Consider the following 23,542-nt stretch of genomic DNA (forward strand, 5'->3'; position numbering starts at 1 on the left):
GGCTCCTCTCCTCCTTCCCACGAGTCGTGGAGTCCCCGGCCTCCTCCCTTCCCTGCGCGTTAAAAATTCTCGGGGAGATTTTTGTGCGGGCTCCTCTCAGCCTCTCGTGCGCCGCCGCCGCCCTCGCCGTACTACGGGCCGCTCCAACTCCGCCGGAAGCCACCGCCATACCGGCTCCGGGCTCCGGGCTCCGTCGCAGCAGCAGCCGCCGATGGATCGAGAAGAAGGTATGGCAGCGCAGAGCCTGCCGAATTTAGGAGCGATCCTGGCTAATCCGAGGGGTGGTTGCCGTTGGTGTGCAGTGACGGAGTTCCTCGGCCAGGTGCCCCTCCTGCAGCGCCTCCCCGGCTCCTCCATCCGCAGGATCGCCGGTGCCGTGCTGGTGAAGCGCTACGGTACGTGCTGTCTGTGTACCTAGCCTTCTGCGCCGTTGTTCGACCTAGATTGATCGATTGATTGGAGGTGGTACGTGGTGGTTAGTTGGTCAACAGTCAACACGGCGCGGATTCGTTCTACTGGAAGGATGCTCCTTGGGTGTACTTCTGCTAGATTTAGTAATAAATAGCTGTATTCTGCAATTGGGTGCCTATTATTTTGTGCAGCTCGCGGGCTAAGTTCGATTTGTTACTTCTTATATGTGTGCTAATCAGCTTGCTTTAAAGGTGAGTATTAGAGCAAATGCATTTGAATGCTTCCGTTCAAGCCCACTCTTTTCGAGAACAATAAAAGTTCTTTAACAATATATACATAGTTTTTTAGAGAGAAGCGGGGAACTGGGATATATTACGCATTGACTTGAAGTAGTGAGTACAATAAATAATGTAAGCGGTCTCTAAAAATTGTCATGTCACACTTGTGCTTATTTGGAGGAGAGAGAAGAAAAGTAGGATATATATTTGTAATCAGTTACAACATAGACTCCAAGACAATGTGTGTATGATAGGTGAGTCATATATTAATGATGTATTATATGTTTATGTGCCACTATTGTATAACAGCAAGTTTTATAGTAGAGGTGAATGTCACCTTTAATTTTGTCCATGTAAGCAATTTATTAATTAAGATTGACTTATACAACACATCACCTCTACACTACCTCTCTAGTATACTAATTTCAACTATTGATTAGCCAATCTACCCTTTTTGTTCCTTCTTTTCTCTTGGAGATTGTGTAGAGGTTACCCCTTGCATGATGTGTGGCTCATTCCCCCTCTCCTCTTCTCTCTCCTCTACCTCACCATTTAGTCCTACATTTGCATATTGGGGCTTGTGTTTAGAGGCTTATAGTACTTGCTCTAAGTTAGCTTTATGTTAACTCTTGACATGGAAAAAATTTAGAGCTAGCAGCTAGCTCTTCTATTCACCTACACCTACCACCGAGCTCACTTCCTACCATTGATTGTTTATTTTGCAATGCGTGTTGTATCCTCCTTTATAGCAAAGTATTGTCTATTGTCTTCCCGGCAAAAAAAGAAAAGTATTGTCTTTTCTACTACTGAATGTGGTTTCAACTTGAAATTGAGCTGGTTACATTTGGCAGTTTATTGTGATAATTTACAATTCTGCAGAACCTGGTGATTACGTTGCTCGTGAAGGAGAACCTGTAGATGGCCTTTACATCATATTGGATGGTCAGGTATAAAATATATGGGCTGGTTTGAAGCCCTACCAAAATCTTGGTAGTGCCAAATCTTGGGCAAGTTTGGGCACTACCAAATTTTTGATAGAGTAAATTTAGATCAACTCTTTAGATCTGGCAAAGATTGACTCCAACCAAAATGAGTATCAAATATACTATGCAATGCTATCAAATAATTGGTAGGGCAAGAATTGGCATCAAACATATATATATATATTATATATGATTACCATACTTTGGAAACAAGTATAGTGGTGATATACTGACATGCAAACTATCATTCATCTTGAACTTTGATCATTCGTTGACTAGTACTATCTGTGGTGTTCCACCTAACACCCTGGAATAATTGATGAATTGTTCTTTAAAAAAATATTGACCAATTTTGAAGCAATGATTATTTATGTTGGGATTTGGGTGAAGAATCAGTTTGGACTCCGTAGTTTCACACTTCTAGAGTATCATTGCTGTCCTCGTAGCCAGTTCCTTGCTCCTGCCATAACTAAATGATACGATCCAACTGCTCTACTTTCATGTTGTTTTATTATCATAGTTTATGAACAGTTATATTATCCTTGTGATCTACTGACAAGTCAGAGATCAATGGAATTCTTATTGTCAATCCATCTGCAATATATTGCAGGCTGAGGTTTCAGCTCCTGCAAACACAGAAGAACAAAACCGCCCTGACTATGCGTTAAATAAGCATGACTATTTTGGTTATGGTAAGAACTATCATTTATTTTTCATATTAGTTTTTTTCTATTTTGATCAAGTATATAAACAAAATTTGCACAAATAGATATGAAGCAGTTCTATTTATGCATTATTCTAATGTTTTGCATTGTTTTGTAGGAACAAATAGTTCTGTGCATCAAGTAAATGTTATTGCAGCATCAAAGGTTCCTTATTCATGTTTGTATTCTTAATAACAGCATTATTAGCTGTTGGCGTCTCTATTGTAATTGGTAATACCTGCTGGCTTCAACTTATTGTTAGTGTCCTATTGCAGCTGACCTGCTTTGTATTACCAAATCAATATGGACATTTGTTGCAACCAAAGACAATTTGGAGTGCAGAAGAGACACCTGAGAACCATTCTTTGCTAGAACAAATTTTGCACTTAGAGCCATTGGAGGTGAGTCTAAATGTATTGTGATGTTTCTGTTCTGTAAAGGTATATATCACTTTACATTATGATTACCGTGCTGGAACAGTCATTATTAGGTATCCTAGTTCCTGAGACATTATTACATATATACTACAGATACTAATTTTGTAGCTCTACCATCCTTTTGCAAGTTCCTATGTGCACCAGAAGGATGTTAAGCCTCTGGTAATAGGTTTTTATCCATTGGAGGCTAACCTGATTCTAAACTGCTATGGATATTAAGTCACGTTTTGATTTACATCTCCTAAAAGAGATAAACATAAGGGCAGTTTTGCACCTCCTGTTTTAAGTGGAAAGGACAAAATATTTTGTCATAACAAGTCTTATTTATGTGTGTACTCTTTCTCACCATAATCATTGCCATTTTTAGGTCGATATCTTCCGTGGATTTACTTTGCCAGGAGCTCCAACTTTTAGGCAAGTCTTTGGAGGACAGTTGATAGGACAGGCATGTTCTGACCAATCTCTTATTTTGTCATCAATATCTGCTAATATCTGTGTTTCATCACTCCCCTTCTCTGTTTTGTTGCCCATTCACAGTTAAGTAGAAGTGCATGAATTTCAATGTGTGGAAAAGTAAAATAAAAAGGAAGCTTTTTTAAACATTCTTCTGAATGTTTTTTTCCTGCTTTTTGGAAAACTTCTGGACTTTCCTCCTAGTTCACAGAAGGTCAATTTTTGTGATAGCATGAATGCAAATGACAAAGGAGAAACAAGTTTGTAAAGGTGGTTCACATAGGACAGCATCTTTTGCTTAAACATTTTTTCTGCCACGGTATATTGGTCTTATGATTAAATTGTTTGTCCATGAAATTGTTTTTCCAATGCTTGGTCACTGGTTGCCAAAACTTGCTAGTCGCTCCCATGCACTCCCAAAATAAAGGGCAACACTAAAATGAGTACGCACATCCATGTCAAAGATTTTCACCATGTATTGACCTTTATATATTGGACTCTCTTGCAGGCACTAGCAGCAGCATCCAAAACTGTTGACTGTCTAAAAGTGGTGCACAGTTTGCACGCAATTTTTCTTATTGCAGGAGACAACAATTGTGAGTTCTCTAAGCTTGTGTAGTTCTGTTCTCTTATCAATCAACTTTAATTTGACCAACTCCAACAAAATGTAATTTTGAGAACCACTACCCGATCATATCATGAAGGGTGATCTAAGATGAAACCAATGCCAACAGAGTGTAATTTTGATAACCACTAGTCTATCAGTTCAAGGGATGGTTTAAGATGAAACTTTACTCTGGCTTCTGATCATTCCGCACTGTCCCTGACTGAGTAACAACCTGTGGATTAATTTGCAAAATTTTTCCATGAATCTGCCTGTTATCTTTCTCATCTTAGTAAGCTGTGGATCTTTAGGCATTATCGTTTTGTCCAAAAATAGGATAAATCTAATCATGTATATTCTTTTTTGACCTTTATTTCAGTACCAATAATATATCAAGTTCACCGGGAGCGTGATGGAACAAGCTTTGCCACCAGAAAAGTGGAGGCAAAGCAAAAGGGCCTTGTTATTTTCACCTTGATTGCTTCATTCCAGGTATTTATCCTTCTGGTGCTCAGTTTTGTGAACTATATACAGCCTCCAGAGAAAAAAAAAGTGACGTGTTAGGATTTATGCAATCAAGTATTTTAAAATTTGGCTTGCATTTTCTTTATAATATCTATGTGGAAATGGCATGTAAATTTGTCTTGTGGTAGAACTATTTAACTACATTTTTAGCAATATATTACAATAAAGGTTAGTTGTCGAAATTGTGTTTTGGAGACCATATAAATGTTCAGAAACTTGTTTGTGCCAAAAGGGACTACTAGTAGAATCTTGTTCTTCATGCAAAATTCAATACTCATTCTGAATGGTGCCAATGATAATCAATTGTTTGAACTTCTGATATTTCCTGAGGAAATGTGTCTTTTTGAGACTATTAGTTATCAATCCAATGGGTTCACGAGGTTAGTCTGCCAGCAGAAGAATAGATGGTCTCTAACTTCTGGATGATCAATTCTGTTACAGAAGGAGGAATTAGGGTTTGAGCATCAAGCTGCAACCATTCCAGATGTTCCTCCTCCAGAACAGGTAAGGATTTTTCCTACTATAATGATAGTGATGTGTATGAAAAAAACGATAACTAATAGTAATAGGTAACCAAATGCAGCTCCTGAATCTGGAAGAGATACGGGAAAGACGACTTACCGATCCACGCTTCCCAATGTAACTTTCCATGACTTCCAGTCATATGTTTGATTTGATAATTTCATAGTTACTGCAGTTCTCAGATGATTCCATATCTTCAGAATAAACTTCTTTTATTCTATTGAAAGAGCATTTCTTGAGAGAACAAAGCATTATATTTGTCACCATTTCTCAGATAACTCAGTATCTTGTATTACATTAAAATTGAAATTAGCTGGAAGTATTTCTCACATTTAGAAAATTGAAACTATAGTTACTGTAGTTTGTTCACTCCACTGTTGCATGCCATCTGGCAAAGTCTTGACTATTAGTCATCTGTAGGCAATATAGGAACACAGCTGCCAAGAAAAAATTCGTTCCTTGGCCCATAGAAATGAGGTTTTGTGAAGATTCAGCATCTCAGCATAAACCAAGGTATCGGCACACCATCTTTTTTCTATTGGTGCAACCTGTTTATATCTTCTTTCCTTACCTAGTTGATGGTAAATGATAAGTTCACCATGAAATTCCTGTGGACTTATCCACGAATTCTAAATTCAAGTGTGAAAACGTCATGTTTTAATTCCATTATGCAAGTACTTATTGCATCGCCTGCTACTTTGCCATAATATACATTGTTCTGATTCATTGGTGTATCCGATTTCTTTCAGCTTAAATTACTGGTTTAGAGCCAGAGGAAAACTTTCTGATGATCCAGCTCTGCATAGGTTTGCCATCTAATCGTTATACCTTTTTCTTGTATTTTAGATTTTTGGGCATGAATTTAACTCCATTGTATTACAGATGCGTTGTAGCATATGCTTCGGATCTACTATATTCTGGTGTCAGCCTAAATCCTCATAGGGAGAAGGGTCTGAAGACCTACTCGCTCAGTCTTGATCACTCGTAAGTTTCAGCAAACTGCACTCAGTACTGCGATTTTAATTGAACTCGCTAGTAAACCGTTTGTTTGTTACTGTTGTGCAGGATTTGGTTCCACAAGCCTGTGAAAGCTGATGATTGGCTTTTATACGTGGTAAGCCATTGGGTTGCCCTCTCATATGATAAACAAAAAAACAAATTTTCTGCTTGAGGTTCTTATGGCAACACCTTCCCTTGGTAAACACAGATCGAGAGCCCATCTGCACACGGTGGCCGGGGTTTCGTTACCGGACGAATGTTCAACAGGCAAGGAGAGGTATGCCTTCGTTGTTCCAAAGCTTTGAGTTCAGCCTGCACTATTTTCCGATTCTGTGATGAAAGTGTTTATCAACTTACGATGCAGCTTGTCATGTCGTTGACCCAAGAGGCGTTGATCAGGAGGGCGAAGACGCCAGGACAAACGCCACAAACCCCAAGGGCAAAGCTTTGAGAGATGCAGAAGAACACTACTGTATTTCCTTTTTCTTTTGGGCAATTTCACTATTCTTTTCCTTTTTTCCCCCGGAGAAGTCCATAACACGTAGACGTGAAGCCAAAAATATAGTATAATGTGATATAAATGTAACGAGAAAAACGATGATAGAACGGGTTGTGTAACATCACGAACAAGCTTACTCACATTCCAGTGTACCACATATGTATTGGATTGGGAAAATAAGCGAAAAACTCGGGTTGAGTCATAAATTATGACATCAACGTGCTCCAGTTGACACGGCAGGGTCGGCGTTCGTGATATTGCGCCTTCACGGAGCACAAGTGGTTGTATAAATTACATATCTGAAACATTGATATAAAATACTTGTAAAATTAGGAAGTGTGATGATGCTCAGAACGCATGCTATTCTTCCAGTGACAAGCAGCTTTGTGAACTTTTCTCACAATTTAGTTTCAAAAAAGATATAATCAAAACTATGTGTAGAAGGGTTTACAATTGTCGGATGTGATTTGTGAAGGCAGCCTCATAAGAAAGAGTGGTGACAAACAGCTACACAGTGCTTTCTGATTAAATACAGGTAGAGAACATATTACAACTCACGCCTAACTAAAGCTGTCTTGTTAGTAAAAACCCCCACTACAAACTTCAGCTGAATCTCTTTGGAGAACTACATGCTGCTGAATCAGCCTATTCAAACATCAAAATGGTACATATGGTATACCACTGAATCAACACACAAAGCCTTATGCATATAATGAATCAAACAAAAGCATGTTACCATCACTACCGTTTTGTTTTGAAAACAGGATGCATATTCACATTCAAATGCTCCAGTTTCTCAATCTGTGCAATAGATTCATTCATGCTCTTCAGTACTACGGGCATAGCCGCAATATTAGCCTCACTTTTGGCCTTGATGATCTTTAGTTTTTCAAGCTTCTCTTGGTCAGCTTTTGCAAGTGGTGTTCCAGCAAGAGACTGGGGTCCAGTTGTAACGTCTGCAATGTATAAAATGGAGTCAGCATCTGACACTGAAATTACCGAGAGAAATTGTATTTTCGTCTTCTGCACTAATTTTGCTCTTTTAACTTTGTCATTTATGGATGACATGCTTAATGATACTTCATCTGCAATAGTTGCAAAGCAGCAGGGCAAACTTGGTCAGGTATCAACACATGGCAATGAAACCGATACAATGCTAATTGGCTGTGTTTGGTCATAAAATGGGAATTAGAAGTCATTTTCACATAATGAGATTAGGTCGTAATAGAGAACAGGAAAAGGGTAGGCCTCACTTTTTTATGTCTAACACTTCAAAGAACATAGTTTTTCCTGGATTGCAGTTTGTCACTCAAGCAAATAATTCTCAGAAACAAATGAAGACACACTGTTCGTGCATGCATATTTTACAGCAAACAAATTGTCATTTACGCGCACTTTGCTTATGTTTTACAGAATCTCACCTCGCTTTGCAAAAAGAATAACATAATGCTATGTTTGATGCTGACATCATAAAGCTTGCCAATTAGTATAGCTGAAAACGGGATCTACGGATACGGGGAAAACGGTATAAATTTTCAGGTATACATCTTCAGTGGATACAGTCAAGCCAGGTAGTAGGTCCCAAATTCACCAATTATCCCAACCAATGAAAAACCACCAAATCCACCGAGCCCTAATTAGCTGGTCGTATAAGCAAACCTAGCATTGCTCTTATATACGATTACCCCCAAGAAAAATCGTAAAGGGGGAGAGAATCCCATGTATACTTCAACGGAGACCTACTAATCACGCCCAAATTGTACTAACGCTATCAAGGGCAAAAACTAATCGAAAACCCTAGCACGCAGGAAGCGAGCATACCGGGGCGGGGGCGGGGGCGGAGGGCGGTGAGGCGGGAGGCGGCGGCGTCGAGGAGGCGGGTGGCGGCGTCACGGCGGTACTCGAGGAGGCGGCGGCCCAGGCGGTCCAGCTCCCTCTCCAGCTCTTCAGTGTCCTCCTCCTCCTCCTCTTCCTCCTCGGCCGCTTCGTCCTCCCGGGCCGCGGTGGCTGCCGCGGTAGAGGCGGCGGCCTTGCGCTTGCGGCCGCTGCTCGGTGCCCCGGCTTTGCTTGGGGTGGGCGAGCCGCCCGCCATGGGGGGAGCTTGGAGCACGTGGGGGCAGCGGCGAGCGGGAGACCAGAGAGGCTGGAGCGGAGATGGCGATTCAATTTGGGAGGTGGGAGAGGAGATGGGGACTTGGGAGTTGGGAGTGGAGTGGGACCCACTAGGGAGAAAATTATTTCGGTTTTTGAGCGTCCGATTTAAAATCACGCACCACAAAACCACTGTAAAAGCATTATTTTAGTGGACTCGGCTGTGTCGTTTTCAAGAACATTACTCTCCATGTTTTATTTTCCAACTTTGTTGGTGCTCTTTAGGTGATAAAATAATACAAGACGAAAGATTTATAATTTTCTGATAGCTATTCAGTGTTATAAAGATGAAAAATAGGTAGTATAAAGTTGAAAAATCTAATATATGATTTATGGTTAAAAATTTAAATTTTAGGTTATAAGAATAAGTAGAAGCAAAAAATATAAGGCCGAAACTTTTTACCAAAAACACATTGTTACAATTTGGATAGCATGCACATAAAAGCCGAGAAATAATCTGGGAATAATATGTATAGAAAAACAAGTCCTAAGTACTTTGTATAGGGTCATAAACACACTAGGCAAGCATGGGAGAGAGGAGAAAGACACAAATCAACTCTTGGCTTTATGTTGATATATGACGCCTGATTCGTGCAAAGATGTTGCATTTGATGCACGTGTATAAGGTAAAAAATTAATAAGGGGGTAAACGACTTGGAAGAAGCAGGAGAGAGAGCAAGGTGGGGCTAGAATAGTGTTATTGGTGTCAGATATACGGATATAGTTTAATTTATATTGTCATGTTTATTACCTAAACAGCTTAATCATGTATTTCACCAGAAGTCATATGAGTAGCTTGACACTAAAAACATTGTAGCCTATGTTCCTACATGGCATGGCACTAAGCTCTCAGTTGAGACGTATAGAAATATCGACGAGTGGGCTAAGGCGAGAGCTTTCTTGTGATGAATATGAATGAGAACTACATCAGTGACCATGATATTAAGGTGAATCTATGGACAGATCGTATGAGTTCATTGGCAATGCTACAGGGAAGGATACCGAGCTAGTTGTTGCTATGGGGGAATGAGGAGTTGGGTTATGTTTTCATCAAGGCAAAGTACCATCCATAACTCCTCTGTCCGCCATTAGGATGAAATGGACTTGTAGGCCGTGAAATTTGAAAATAGCATACAAGATAAAATGTTTTTCTTGACATAGATATTATACATCATTTTATACTACAAAATAGTTAAATTTCTTTAAAATTTCTCATCCGATCTAAATGAGACCCGAAACTTTGATAACATTATCGGTATATAATCTAAAATTCAAATATTAGAGAAGGACCTAATATCAACTAAATAGGTAGAAGTGAGGCTTCGAACCCAAACTAGCTAGCCCAACACCTTGTAAAACTAGCCAGAAAACTTCTATGTATTTCTTGTCGGTATATAACCAGCCAGGCAGTTAGCAACAGAATACTCCAAAGAAGTAAGAATTAGTGCTCTTTGTTCACATCCACCTATTGTTGCAAGCACCACTTATTCGGTGGCCTTAATGGCGCTGATATTTCTCTTAAAGTTGCGTGTTGATGTGATATATCCCGTTGAGTCAGACATAACTGGAACCATGGGATTTTTTTGCAAGAATATTCCCTTGTAAAGGAAACCTAGAATTTATAGCAAACCATCTCCCCCAATAATTTTGGCATATCCTTTCCCATCTCTTTTCATTGCATTTTTCTAAGCCGAAACAGGCACCCAGAAATCATAATATTCGCTACAACAATATGATTGGGACACAACTACACAAGCCACAAGCGGAAAGCAAGATTGAATTTTCAGCAACGTAGATCCTGGTGTTCAGTCTTTTGGGAACGTGAGATGAACAGGAGAAGGGTCATGACTCATCAGTAACAGCTTCAGTCTACTTAGAATACAGAATGGAGAATCCTAGTGAACGCAAAGCTCAATACACAGCTTAGTGTCTATTTAGAAATTAGAATACAAGAATGGAGAATTTATGAGCAGTTTATTCTGATTAACAAAATTCGTTTGCTGTAGACGAGAGCAGTCAGTGAGGATCCCTGCAACTATGCACAAACGCTGAAATCATGTAGTGATATACTAGATGATGTGGTACAACGGAAGCAAGCTAAGATTTGTAATATATGTTTCCTAGAGATTAATACTCCGTATTAGACTACACCAAACTAATCTACTTACAAACATGATCCGAAAATCTGAGTTCTGACATCTATATATGTACATTTCATCTGAAAAACAAGAGTGATGACAGTTTAGCACTCAGGAGGACAGAGCGCGAACAAGCCAGTGAAGCCATACCAGTGGCAGAAGAAAAACAAACTATGTAAAAAATACCACACGTCACGGCGCCATCCTTCCAAGATCAACCCGCGTGGCGTCATGCCGTGGCGGCCGCCGGCGGGAGCCTCGGCGAGCCGGCGCCGCGCGGTGGCGCGAACCTGGCCGTGAAGTCCGGCTCGAGGCTGCCGTCGTCGAAGTTCTGCGCGTAGCTGAGCGGGTCGTAGTTGAGCCCCGCGGCGCCGAGGACGGAGCGGCCGCCGCCGTGCCGCCTCCTGCGCCGCGCCAGCCTGAGCTGCCGCAGCCTGTGCCACAGTGCCGCGAGCCCGAGCCTGCCCCAGCACGACGCCGCCGCCCCCGCGCGCGCCGTCCGCCCGCCGTACGCGTACGCATCCGCGTCCGCGTCCACGTCCACGTCCACGTCCGCCTCCTCCCCGTCTTCCCCCATCATCGCCGGCAGCCTCCCCGGCGAGGCCCACATGGCACAGACTCCACCACCACCACTTCCCCGCGGAGAGAGAGAGAAAGGTTGGGCTGCGCGTGTGCTGCTGCTGGCACCTGGCTATGGCTGCCTGGCTGGCTGGGGTAGATGACGCGCGGGGGAGGGGTGGGGAGCCGTCGGATGCGAGTGGGACGGTGGCGATGGGTGTGGGGAGTGGGGTTGGTCCCCACGTCGCGTCGTGCCAGGCGGGATCTCGGCTGACGTGGGGGGACACCCCGTCGTCGCGTGTGAGCATGCGGGCACATCCTTTTCAGCTTTCCCTTTACAAGCAACGTGTGCTCGTTGCCACGTTCATCAACCGCAGTTTTCGACCCTACTATCAAAACTATTTGGAACGATAGTAAATTTGTTAATAGATTAAAATATTATTATAAAACTATTATTAAAAAACTAAATACCATTGAAACTATTACCATAGTGATATTCTTGCAATATAGAAAAAGTTGCCTATTATTTCTCTGTGTTTTCAGTCATTCTCTACTCCCTATATCCTAGAATAAAGCAATTTTTATGGTTTCATGTCCAACGTTTCATCATCCATCTTATTTAAAATAATTTAAAAAAATTAGTCACATATAAAGTACTATTCATGATTTATCATCTAATAAAAATAAAAATATTAATCGTAAAAGTTTTTTAAATAAAACGAAGAGTTAAACATTGTAGGTAAAAAGTGAAAGATTGGTTTATTTTGAAATGGAGGGAGTAAACGTTCGATCTGCTATGAGATACGTGTTATGCATTGCAAGAACCTATGTTTTTTCCTCCCAATAAAATCTCAAACCAATGTCATAAGCCAAAATTTATATTTTAAAGTTTTTTTAGGAAGTTTGTTTTCCTGTTTGATCGCCAAGAATACATATATAATTTTTTATTAGTAAATTATTTTTCGCTTACAAGTAGACTGTTTAGTTTTTTCATAAAAACCTAAAAAATCAATCCAAATGGGAGTCAGCCCAAATGGAACTCCGGGTCTACGTTGCATGCATCTCTATATTAAGCATCTCACGATTTGACCACAGAACACGCTGCCATTTTTAGACGGCAAGAACAAGCGTCCAATTTGTAACGTTAGTTTTATCCTGGACAACTCCCTCCTAGATCTCATTCGTTTAGTTCTCGTACCTACTGAAATGGACAGTCGGAGCCACGGGTGGTGCTCGTTGCCGCGACCCGCCATTGCCGCCGCCGTCCTCCTCGCCGTCTCGCTAGCGGCCACGCCGGCGGCGAGCCATGGCGGGCACGATGACACCGGCCTGCACAGCAACTACCTCATCATCGTGCGCAAGCCGTACGAGTACGACACGAACGTGTACAAGAATGTGTCGAGCTGGCACGCGTCGCTGCTGACGTCGGTGTGCGACATGGCCAAGGAGACGCTGGAGAAGGACCCGTCCTCCATGTCCCGGCTCATCTACTCCTACCGTAACGTCGTCAATGGCTTCGCCGCCCGGCTGACGCCGGAGGAGGTGGAGGAGATGTCCAAGAAGGACTGGTTCGTCCACGCCTACCCGGAGAAGACGTACCAGCTGCAGACCACCCACACGCCGCAGCTGCTCGGGCTCATGGGCAGCGCACGCCGCGGCGGCGTGTGGAACACCAGCAACATGGGCGAGGGAATCATCATCGGCATCCTCGACGACGGCATCTACGCCGGGCACCCGTCGTTCCACGGGAGGGACATGAAGCCGCCGCCGGCCAAGTGGAACGGCCGGTGCGACTTCAACGAGACGGTGTGCAACAACAAGCTCATCGGAGCGCGCTCCTTCTTCGAGTCGGCCAAGTGGAAGTGGAAGGGGCTCCGCGACCCGGTCCTACCGATCAACGAGGGGCAGCACGGGACGCACACGTCGAGCACCGCGGCCGGCTCGTTCGTGGCGGGCGCGAACATCTTCGGCAACGCGCTCGGCACGGCCGGCGGCATGGCCCCGCGCGCCCACATCGCCTTCTACCAGGTGTGCTACGTCGAGAAGGGCTGCGACCGCGACGACATACTGGCGGCGGTGGACGACGCCCTCGAGGACGGCGTCGACATCCTCTCGCTGTCGCTCGGCGACGAGCAGGCCGACGACTTCTCGGACGACCCCGTCTCGCTGGGAGGGTACACCGCTGCCATGCACGGCGTGTTGGTCAGCGCGGCCGGCGGCAACACCGGCCCGGGCCCGAGCACCGTCGTCAACGAGGCGCCGTGGGTGCTCACCGTGGGCGCGGGCACCACTGACAGGCGGTTCGTCGCCACCGTGAAGCTTGGCGATAATGTTAGCCTTGACGGCGAGTCCCTCAGCGAGCCCAAGAACTTCGGAGACGAGATGCGGCCGCTGGTGCGCGACGTGGGCGACGGCATGTGTACCAGCGAGAACGTGCTGAGGGCGATGAATGTCACCGGGAAGATTATCATCTGCGACGCCGGTGGTGAGCTGAGCTCCGCGAAGGCCAAGATGGCGCTCCGCGCCGGCGCCGCCGGTATGATCCTCGTCTCCCCTCAGGTGTTCGGCTCGGTGGTCGTCCCCAGGCCGCACGTCCTCCCGACGGTGCAGGTCCCCTTCGCGACCGCGCAGAAGATCAAGGCTTACATCCGGACCGCGCAGAACTCGACGGCGAACTTCATCTTCAAAGGAACGGTGTTCAACACCCCGAAGTCGCCGGTAGTTGCACCGTTCTCGTCGCGGGGGCCGAACAGGCGGAGCAGAGGAATCCTGAAGCCAGACATCATCGGGCCCGGGGTGAACATCCTCGCCGGCGTCCCCAAGATCGAGGACATGGAGTTCGGGCCCGACGAAGAGATGCCCAAGTTCGACATCAAGTCCGGCACCTCCATGGCCGCGCCGCACCTCAGCGGGATCGCCGCGCTGATCAAGAACGCGCACCCGACGTGGTCGCCCGCGGCCATCAAGTCGGCCTTGATGACGACGGCTGATTCCACGGACAACGTCCGGAAGCCGATATCCGACTCGGACGGCTCGCCGGCGACCTACTTCGCCCTGGGCGCCGGGTACGTGAACGCGCGGAAAGCCATGGACCCGGGCCTCGTGTACAACCTCACGGCGGCGGACTACGTCCCCTTCCTCTGCGGGCTCAACTACACGGACCAGAGGGTGAACATGATCATCCACCCGTCGCCGCCGGTGGAGTGCGCCAAGATGCCGAAGCTCGAGCAGAAGGACCTCAACTACCCGTCCATCACGGCCATCCTTGACCAGACCCCGTTCTCCGCGACCATCGCCCGCTCGGCGACGAACGTCGGGGCGGCCGCCTCGACGTACGCCGTCGAGGTGGACGTGCCGGCCTCCTTGTCCGTCGAGGTGAAGCCACCGACGCTGGCGTTCAAGGAGCTAAACGAGGTCCTGAACTACACGGTCAGCGTCAAGACCGCCTCCGGCAGGGCGCCGGCCGGCACCATCGAGGGGGAGCTGAAGTGGGTGTCCGGCAAGTACGTCGTGCGCAGCCCGATCCTCGTCTGCCCCGGCACCGGCAGGAGCGCGGCTACGCCAGCGACGGAACGAACATAACCAAGCTGCCTCCGTGCACTGCCGTCGATGGATTCAGATGGCCACCCGCGCGCTAACGTTGTGATGTGCTGCTTACTTTGTTTCCTCTTCGCTAAGTAGGATTAGGGCTCATGTATTTGGAGCTAGCTAGCGAATTGATCGATCCTTTCCTCCGCGCGCGGAAGTGGGTGACGATTTTTCTTGCTGTTCTTTTACCACTCGATCGTATTGAGAGGGTGCGGCTGATCGCGCGTGGCCATTGATTTTGTACTCGAGGGGGCGAGATTCGGTTCCATCCCCCCTTAATCATGATATAATGTTCATTTCTTTTTTTTTCTCTTTCTGCAAATAGTGTTCTAAGTAATTAATTAGCATGTGCTACTCGCTTCGACTTTATAGGTTTATCTATATTTATCCATATATAATATATGTATATATTTTATACACGTGTCTAGATTTGTTAGCACACATATAGATTTGGATAAGACTAGAAAGTCTTATAATATGAAATAAAGGGAATAATATTTTCGTCCTAAATTTACTCACACTCTGAGCTAATATTAATTAGTATTTGTTAAGTTGAAATAGCTAAAAAACATTCTTCCCCATTATTGAGCTTAAGTACAAGTAAAAATGAATTAAGGAACTAAGTTTCTATTTTGGGATATGTATCGTTCCTATGTTTAACATATCATAGCCAATTTGCTCGTTTGGCATGTAAAAGAGTGCTTAAGGATGTTTTATAGGCTGAAAATAGAGCTGTTTGTAATATTAAAAAGATGAGCTGTTGTAAAACTGCCATTTTAAGGCCCTTCCCAACCCAATCTAAAGTAGAGGCATTTGTTCTTCAACCTTCTGAGAGCTAGGGTTAAACAGAAGTCAGTGGAGACTGGAGTGATGCCAAATCCGTAAATTTGAGTGAGTTAAATTATTTAGGGATTTGTAGCACTTCAAGTTTGTTAAGATCTCACCTCTTATATTGGCTCATCTCAATAGTGAGCATTGTCCGTGGTTTTTTCTAAACGATGGTTTCATGTAGATCCTTGTGCCTATTCTTAATTTGTTATTCTTCTTCTTGTCATATGTCGAATGGCTCCGGAGCTCGCTCTTTACTCCATTTGTTTCATATTTTAGGGTACTTTGAATTTATTCTAAAAGTTTGATCAAATATATAAAAAATATACTAACATATACAAATGAAATTAGTTTTGTTAAATCCACCGTTGAATATACTAAATTAAGAAAACAAATTGACAGCGCAAGACGAGTACAACCTATTTCAATACAAGTCAAGAACTTCACACACTTGCAGTATCAGATCTAACTTCAAAAATTGAACAAGAGGTACTCCATCTATTTCAAGTTATAAGTCATTTTGACTTTGTCAAAGTCAAACTAATCCAGATTTAATCAAATTTATAGGTAAATGTAACATATATAATACCAAATTAGTTTTATTAAATCTGTAGTTGAATATATTTCATAATATGTATGTTTTAGGTTATAAATGTTAATATTTTTTTATATAATCTTAATTAAATTTGGAGTAGTTTGACTTTGACGACTTATAATATAAAACGATAAGATCCGAAAGGAACGAAAAAACGGATCAGGCGAAGGTGACAGAGAACGGGCTCCGTACGGTGTGCGTCTCTGACACCCACCGCACTGCGCCCTGCACCACCCTTGCGCCACCTTGCCCGGCCGGCCACACGACCACCGTGAAATCCTTCTCCTGGTTCACCTCGGTGAACTGCAACGTCCTCGGAAATACGCGCACGGTGACGGTTTCGTCGAGCATGTCGACCGCCGCGTAATACTCCGACGGCGCCTCCCCGACGTTCCTCGCCGTGCGCCTTACGAGCACCGGCTTCGTCGTCGAATTCCACGCCCGCGGGAGCGTGACCGAGATCGACGGGTAATTTAGTTGGTGCTCCGGGATCACCGTGACGGCCGAGCAGTTCACCGGCCGGCGCGCGATGACCGAGACCTGCTGGCTCGTGTAGAGGCCGCAGAGGTAGCCGACGTAGTCGCAGGGAGCAATGTCGTAGACCAGGCCTGGGTCGGCGGCCTTCTCCGGGTTGACGTGCCCTGCTCCGGTGGCAAAGAAGTTGGCCGGTGCTTGCTGCTCATCGAGTATCGGGTTGCCGGAGCGGTCGGTGATGTCGGCCGTCGTCATGATGGCGGATTTGATCGCCGCCGGTGACCAGTGCGGGTGCCTGCTCTTGATGAACGCCGCGACGCCGCTGAGGTGCGGCGTCGACATGGATGTCCCGGAGATGATGTTGAAGGTCGGTCCGGGGAAAACCGGCGCCGACGGCGGGCCGACACGGAACGGCCATGCGGCGAGCACGTTCACGCCGGGGCCCGTGATGTCGGGCTTCAGGATGCCAGGGCTCTGAACGCTAGGCCCACGGGAGGAGAAGAAAGCCATCGCCGGAGCAGGTGTCGTCCCGAGTATCGTGCCCCTGGGGAGGATCTGCGCCACCGGGTTCGCCGTGCTGTTGATGTAGGCCATGATGGCTGAGCCGGCGGCGTAGCCGACATGCGATGCCGGGAGGACGTGCGCCTCGGCCAACGTAGTGTGGCCCTGGAGGAAGTGGTTGGGAAGTATCATGCCGGCGCCGCCGGCGCTCTGCACCACCGCGCCTTTGATGATCCTCGTGATGTTAGGCCCGCCACCGAATTCGCAGACGACGATCTTGCCCCTGACGTCGAGGCCGTCGAGCGAGCCGTTGCCGCAGAACTGCGCTAATGGCTTCCCGCTCGCGCCCGCGTAGACCAGTGGGTAGAAGGTGTTCGGCGAGCCACTTGGCTGGTACAGCGACTCGCCGTCGAATTGAAGACCGTTCCCCAAGCGCACCGTCGTGCGTATGGACCGGTCCATGGTGCTCGCGGCGACTGTGAGCATCCATGGCGCGTCGTTCAGCACGGAGCTGACGTTTGGTCCGGCGTTGCCGGCAGCCATGCTGACAAACACGCCCTTCTCCATGGCTCCGAACGTCCCGACTGCGAGGGGGCTTTGGTAGAACGGTTCAGACGGACCGCCGAGCGAAATGGAGAGGACGTCGCAGCCGTCGGCGACCGCGGCGTCGACACCGGCCAGCATGTCGGAGCTGGCGCAGCTCTCGTTGGGGCACACCTTATAGACCGCAACGTGCGCGCGGGGTGCTATCCCGGCGGCGACACCCAGCCCCTGACCAAGCACGTGGGCGCCTGGCACGACGGCTCCGGCCGCCGTGCTCGCCGTGTGGGTGCCGTGCCCGACGTCATCAACCGGCGGCGAACGTTCGCCGTAGGATGAGGAGGCTTTCGTGGCGTTGGCGATGAAGGTGCGCGCGCCGATGAGCTTGTTGTTGCACACCAGGCCGTTGAAGTCGCAACGCCCCTTCCACTTGGCCGGCGGCGGCGGCATGCCGGCGTCGCTGAAGGAGGGGTGGTCCGGGAACACGCCTGTGTCGATCACCCCGACTATGACGCCCGCGCCGGCTCCCGAGCCGTAGGACGACGACCACCGCTTGCCCTGCGGGGGCGCCGGGGCACCCAGCCCGAGGAACTGCGGCGTGTGCGTCGTCTGCAGCGTGTACGTCTGGTCCGGCACCGCGCTCACGAACCCGGGCATGGCGGACACGGCGTCGAGCTCCCGCGGCGTCAGCCTGGCCGCGAACCCGCTCGCGACGTGGTGGTACGCGTGGAGCAGCCGTCCGTCCTCCGGCAGGAACGTCTCGTACCACGCCTTCCGGTCGTCGGCGGTGGCCGGCACGTGGCTTTCTTGCGGCTGCACGTGAACGATGAACGTATGGAGCTCATCGCCGGTCGCCTCAACAGCGATCGCAAGGAAAAGGAACGGAACAAAGGCGAGCAAGGAGAGCTTGAAGCCGTCCATGGCTGCTTTCTTCTGATGACTATCGAGCTCTGCAGTGCAGCGTGCACTGCTGCCATTATATATACGGCTGCATCCGTAGGCTGTAGCTGGCCGGCTGTTGCCCGGTCGTGACAATTTAAATTTTAAGGTTTAATTTTTTAAGATTTTTTTTCAATTACAATTAACTTTTTCTTTACTATCAGGTTGTTCAGAATTAATATAAATACATTTTTCAGTCATGATGGATTAATAATCAGTACTCCCTCCGTCCCTAAATATTTGATGTCGTTGACTTTTTTATATACGTTTGATCATTCGTTTTATTTATTTTTTTAAAAAAATATGTAAAGTTATATATATATATGCATAAAAGTATACTTAACCATAAATAAAATGATATAAAAATAATTAGTAATTATGTAAAATTTTTAAATAAAACGAATGATTAAATATACATTAAAAAGTCAACGGCGTCAAACTTTATAAACTGAGGTAGTATAAGCGAAACGACGACGTGAATATGGTAGGATCGGAGGACAGTAGAATTGGGAGCACGAAAAGACCGATCAACAAACAGGGGCGAAATGGACATGAGTTCGGTTGCTTGGGAATTATCGCATAACTATGGGGTTTTCCTGCAGGAACGGAGCGGCTGCCGCCCTCCCGTTTTGTCTGAGGCTACTGTACTTAGCCAAATGCCCAAATGGCAGCAAGCGGCATTGTATACATCGTCTTCGTTGGATCCGCTATACAGCACATAAACCCATTAATTTCTATCTAGTCTAAGGTGATCGATGATTTTCTATCCATCGGTTGCTACTCCCTGCGGTTAAAAAAAAATTCACCGTTTATAATAAGATTTGGTTAAATTTATAAAATATTAATAAGTACTTTTGTGTTAAAATGAAAGTATATGACCTATTAATTTTACGATATTATGATATACTTTTCGAGAAAAATGTATCACCCCTGTATTTTTGTTTAATTTATGCTTCTAAACCAAAATTTAAATTCTTAATATTAAAATTTAGTTGATTTTAAAAGTTTTGCATCGTAGTTTATTTTTCAGTCAAAAACAACCATATAAAAATAATATTTATAAATTATTTTTTATTCATAAATATATCGTTTAACTTTTTCAGTAAAAAAGCGATACAATGACCCCTTAGTATATTACTTATCTTGTATCTGAACCAAGCATTTAAGAAATTATTAATAATTAAAATATTATGGGTTTAATTAAATCTTATCCTAAACGGAATATTCTTCATCAAAGTGAGCATGTTTTAAGCATTTCGGAGCTTAGATCACAACGTTACTACTGCTTTGTTCATCAAGGGTTCTTCTGCTTCGGAGATCGCCTAGAAAGCGCGCGGATGGGCCTACCTAGGCTAAATGGGCCTGTCCTGTATATAAATCGATGACCAGATCTCCTTCTTCTGCAGCCCAAGAAAAAGACTGGCCCAATGAAAACCAAGCCCACGAATCCGCAAGCCTAGCCCATCAGAGCCCACGTGCTTTGCTCCAAGGCTATAATTTTGGTTGATCAGGGCTGGTTAACTTAATTTCCGCTTTTTGTAAAAGGCAAGCACAATGTAGACGAAGGGGGAAAAAAAAAGAGAGGAGGAAAAATAGAGTAAATTCTGCAGTGCTGGACCGCTTTTTGCATGTAGGCCCGCTACAGCTTTTGCTTTTGTGCCAGAGGATGGCCTGGAGCCTGGATGGAGGCCCAGCACGGACGGCAGTGCAGTAGCGCCCCGGCCTGGCCACGATTTGACGTGAATAAAGACGCTGGTGCTGCCGCTAGTTTGTAAAGAAAATTTGTAAAATGAAGGGACTCTAAAATTAACTCTACGATTAAACTAAAAATTTAAATTTTTAGTTTATAAACATAAGAGAAAACGGAAAGATGGGTGCGGCAACTCTGGAGTCTGCGCATCTCAGCTATAGCTGAAATGCTGCATTGCCAGAAAACTGCTTTGATATTTTTTTTACTGTACTGCAACTCTTTTTTGTCCGTTCTTGTTGTAACAAGCAAAATGGTTTGCGTCGTTGGCCTTTTGTCACGGCACACAACCAATAGTTTTAACTTTTGCTAATGAATAAAACGATGCGGTCTGCTCGGATAAATTCCAAAGTACTATCTATAGACGAAGACAAATTAACAGATCAATCTCTTGCAAATCATCATATTAGAGATAATTATTGCAGTGTAGATAAAATTCATAAAAAACCATTTTTGTATGATGACCAAATAAAGTAATATTTTCACTTGACAGAGTTGCCATGGAATTGGTTTATCAGATCATTCTACTGAATCAATCGTGGGGTTAGCAATTACTTGCTTGAACGACACATTAAAGGGTGCTTACTGCGTACATGGCACTACCAGTTTCTTTCCTTCTAGTCCCAGAGTACACTTATTTTAATATATTTCTTATTAAAATAATTATTTATTTTAGTATGGAAGGATCGAGGGGCATATTCTTTATATGTAGATTATGGGCACTTTTGTCATGGTCGTTGACAACGTATACTTATATTTGAAATGAAAAACACAGTTATACAACACCAGTGTGTTTATGATTGAGTTTTTTTTTCTTATGCAGTTTTTATATTGTACTTGTCATAGTACTTATATTATGTTGGAAACATATGTGATTCAAAACAATCAATTTTTAAAAAGAAGAGGCAAGGGTTCTGATCAAACAAGCACACCAGAGCATATTTAATTTCCAAAGTGAAATAGTTATCTGAAAATCCCTGGGAGCTAATTAAGGCAAAAATAATTCAATTTCATTTTCAAGTATAAATTGCACGCGCGCGCGCACACCATTCGTACGCCCACATACATAGGTGTATCATGGTGATAATAATACCTTTTTTTTTCATCTTAACTATACTTTCAGCCAGGTTTCTACTAACGAATAATAACAAGAAGGCATGAAAAAAAAACCCACCCTAATAATATACTAATACTAGAATGCCAATCATGGAATCCACTCCCCACGCAGTCATACTCATTGTGCATGGTATCTCTAATTCAGTCATCTCATCTCATCTCAACTATGCAATTACATACATAATTATTATTGTCTGTGGGAATCTCTCTCACATGGCAGAGATCCATATATTTTAGACATTATTTGCACATGTGACATCAAGATTTCTCATGACATGGATGAACAGTGCTACTATGTTTATTTCCTTCTTTTATAATGAAAACTTAGATCTAAGTATAATGTATTAACGAATTGGCACGCTTGCAAATTGAAACCTTGCGAAGGCCGTTGTTTTTCTTACTAATGGGATGATTTACATCTCCATCCACCGTCACCAAGCACGTGGCTAATTAGTTCTAATAGCGGGTATAACATAGTAGGCTAGAAAACAAATACATATACGAATACAGAAAAGAGAAAACAACAAAAAAAAGAGTTTGGCTTTTCTGCAAGAGCTAGCTCTACACATGTTCTAACATAAATGTGTTATACATAATTGAGAAGGAGAATTAATGAAAAAAATAGTAGAGTCCACCTTGTAAATAATCTATTATACATATTAAGTTTAATATGGATTTATATTTATTAGTTGGCTATACTGTTAACCTTGCTTTAATATAAACAACAATGTGTTAGGACAAACCCCACAACTTTCTCTAAATCACGATCAGTTGAAATAATGAAAAAAATCACATATATTCTCTCTCAAGTTACCTATACGTGTGCCATGCTATCCGAAGCAAAATGAAGTAAAATAGAAAACCTATAGCTACCGTTTTCAAGAGTGTAGCAACATTACACACGATATTCTGCTCGGCCCATGATAACATCATGGACCAAATATAGAACTAGCTAACAAGACATGGATATACCCTGTATATATCGCGACACTAAATTGACCAATATAATACACTATTAGAAACACGACTACTACGTAAAGCAAGACAATGATCCAATTACTTATTATAGGCTTAATGATATAGTCTAGGTGGTTTAATATGCAAGCTCCTTCTGTTTATATTATTTTTAAGTTTAAGGATTTTCTTTTGGGTGGTTGTGGGTGGAGTGGGGGTGAAAACACTAAAGCATCGAAGAAACCAGAATATAGTACAACAGTTATTTATATGATATTCATTCCTCTCTCTATTTTTTCGTATGATAAGTCGTTTTAGATTTGATCTAAGTCTAACATCTTTAAGTTTAACTAAATTTATAGAAAAATATAATAATAACTTCAATACAATATAAATATACTATAAAATATATTTAATGGTGTATTCAATGAAACTAATTTGGTGTTATACATGTTACTATTCTTAAAAAAATTGATTAAATATGGAGATGCTTGAGACATAAGTAGTATTTATCATCGGATCATTTTCATGCCCGCTCAATAGAAAATTTAAATTATAAACATGTTGCTAAACAATGCAGTCCTACCTAACAGAGGATACCGCCCAAAGACTCCAGCGAGATGCCAGGCAAAGCTTAACACGCATTTCATTTCATTTCATTAGCGCACGCACACGCATGTCATTAGCATCTAACGACCATAGGCGCGTGGCGCTATTTCGTAGGCTCATGATGCGCCATACAGCCCAATCAAGAGTTGGCATAAGCGTGCTTACGATAACCCTAAACTATACTAACCTCCCTCCTCGAGCTAATTAAGCTCACCAGCCAAGTACTGCAAGCAAAGCAGACCAAACTAAAGAAAGAAAGAAAAAAAAAAGCTCTGCTTTATGCAGCCTCTCCTCTGCATGAACTCTCCACAGCACAGCACAGCACATTAGTACTAGTCTAATACAGCTTGTGATTGTGACAACCAAGAAATACCCTGACCTGCTTGACT

General features: G+C 44.3%; 5 protein-coding genes across 6 annotated transcripts; 2 read left to right on the forward strand and 3 right to left on the reverse strand.

Annotated features, from left to right (window-relative positions):
- On the forward strand, window positions 1–6,752 carry LOC102718259 (acyl-coenzyme A thioesterase 8). 2 transcript variants are annotated; one of them, XM_015836748.2, is made up of 17 exons: window positions 2–227; window positions 303–395; window positions 1,569–1,636; window positions 2,283–2,364; window positions 2,495–2,541; window positions 2,652–2,777; window positions 3,181–3,258; window positions 3,775–3,862; window positions 4,250–4,362; window positions 4,837–4,899; window positions 4,979–5,034; window positions 5,338–5,430; window positions 5,667–5,723; window positions 5,800–5,901; window positions 5,983–6,031; window positions 6,125–6,193; window positions 6,281–6,752. In XM_015836748.2, the coding sequence occupies exons 1-17, from the start codon at window positions 212–214 to the stop codon at window positions 6,365–6,367; spliced, it is 1,287 nt and encodes a 428-aa protein (XP_015692234.1). In that variant the 5' UTR covers window positions 2–211; the 3' UTR covers window positions 6,368–6,752. The 2 variants fall into 2 exon arrangements, with proteins under 2 accessions (XP_006652629.1, XP_015692234.1); XM_006652566.3 differs by having other exon boundaries at window positions 1–395.
- Window positions 6,753–6,828: 76 nt separating this feature from the next.
- LOC107304136 lies at window positions 6,829–8,603 on the reverse strand. The gene is made up of 2 exons (XM_040523145.1): window positions 8,237–8,603; window positions 6,829–7,371 (listed from the first exon to the last, which is right to left on the reverse strand). Exons 1-2 carry the CDS (start codon window positions 8,505–8,507, stop codon window positions 7,157–7,159), a joined length of 486 nt encoding a protein of 161 aa, XP_040379079.1. The 5' UTR covers window positions 8,508–8,603; the 3' UTR covers window positions 6,829–7,156.
- A 1,902-nt stretch (window positions 8,604–10,505) lies between these two features.
- On the reverse strand, window positions 10,506–11,381 carry LOC121054285. The gene has a single exon (XM_040523659.1). It carries the CDS (start codon window positions 11,312–11,314, stop codon window positions 10,934–10,936), a length of 381 nt encoding a protein of 126 aa, XP_040379593.1. The 5' UTR covers window positions 11,315–11,381; the 3' UTR covers window positions 10,506–10,933.
- A 1,016-nt stretch (window positions 11,382–12,397) lies between these two features.
- LOC102707027 (subtilisin-like protease 1) lies at window positions 12,398–15,160 on the forward strand. Its single transcript, XM_040523311.1, has one exon. The coding sequence runs from the start codon at window positions 12,469–12,471 to the stop codon at window positions 14,842–14,844; it is 2,376 nt and encodes a 791-aa protein (XP_040379245.1). The 5' UTR covers window positions 12,398–12,468; the 3' UTR covers window positions 14,845–15,160.
- Window positions 15,161–16,432: 1,272 nt separating this feature from the next.
- LOC102718539 (subtilisin-like protease) lies at window positions 16,433–18,709 on the reverse strand. The gene has a single exon (XM_040523312.1). It carries the CDS (start codon window positions 18,707–18,709, stop codon window positions 16,433–16,435), a length of 2,277 nt encoding a protein of 758 aa, XP_040379246.1.
- Window positions 18,710–23,542: the final 4,833 nt, after the last annotated feature.

Source organism: Oryza brachyantha, chromosome 4, assembly GCF_000231095.2.
Source record: "Oryza brachyantha chromosome 4, ObraRS2, whole genome shotgun sequence".
Lineage (NCBI taxonomy): Eukaryota > Viridiplantae > Streptophyta > Magnoliopsida > Poales > Poaceae > Oryza > Oryza brachyantha.

Excerpts from the sequence above, each read along its gene's own strand:
- LOC102718259 (XM_006652566.3), top strand. The coding sequence starts at position 212 with ATGGATCGAGAAGAAGGTATGGCAGCGCAGAGCCTGCCGAATTTAGGA. Across the intron at positions 396-1,568 it reads CGTGCTGGTGAAGCGCTACG|AACCTGGTGATTACGTTGCT; the intron begins GTACGTGCTGTC and ends ACAATTCTGCAG. Across the intron at positions 2,542-2,651 it reads ATGTTATTGCAGCATCAAAG|CTGACCTGCTTTGTATTACC; the intron begins GTTCCTTATTCA and ends GTCCTATTGCAG.
- LOC107304136 (XM_040523145.1), bottom strand. The coding sequence starts at position 8,507 with ATGGCGGGCGGCTCGCCCACCCCAAGCAAAGCCGGGGCACCGAGCAGC. Across the intron at positions 7,372-8,236 it reads CCGCCCCCGCCCCCGCCCCG|ACGTTACAACTGGACCCCAG; the intron begins GTATGCTCGCTT and ends TATACATTGCAG.
- LOC121054285 (XM_040523659.1), bottom strand. The coding sequence starts at position 11,314 with ATGTGGGCCTCGCCGGGGAGGCTGCCGGCGATGATGGGGGAAGACGGG.
- LOC102707027 (XM_040523311.1), top strand. The coding sequence starts at position 12,469 with ATGGACAGTCGGAGCCACGGGTGGTGCTCGTTGCCGCGACCCGCCATT.
- LOC102718539 (XM_040523312.1), bottom strand. The coding sequence starts at position 18,709 with ATGGACGGCTTCAAGCTCTCCTTGCTCGCCTTTGTTCCGTTCCTTTTC.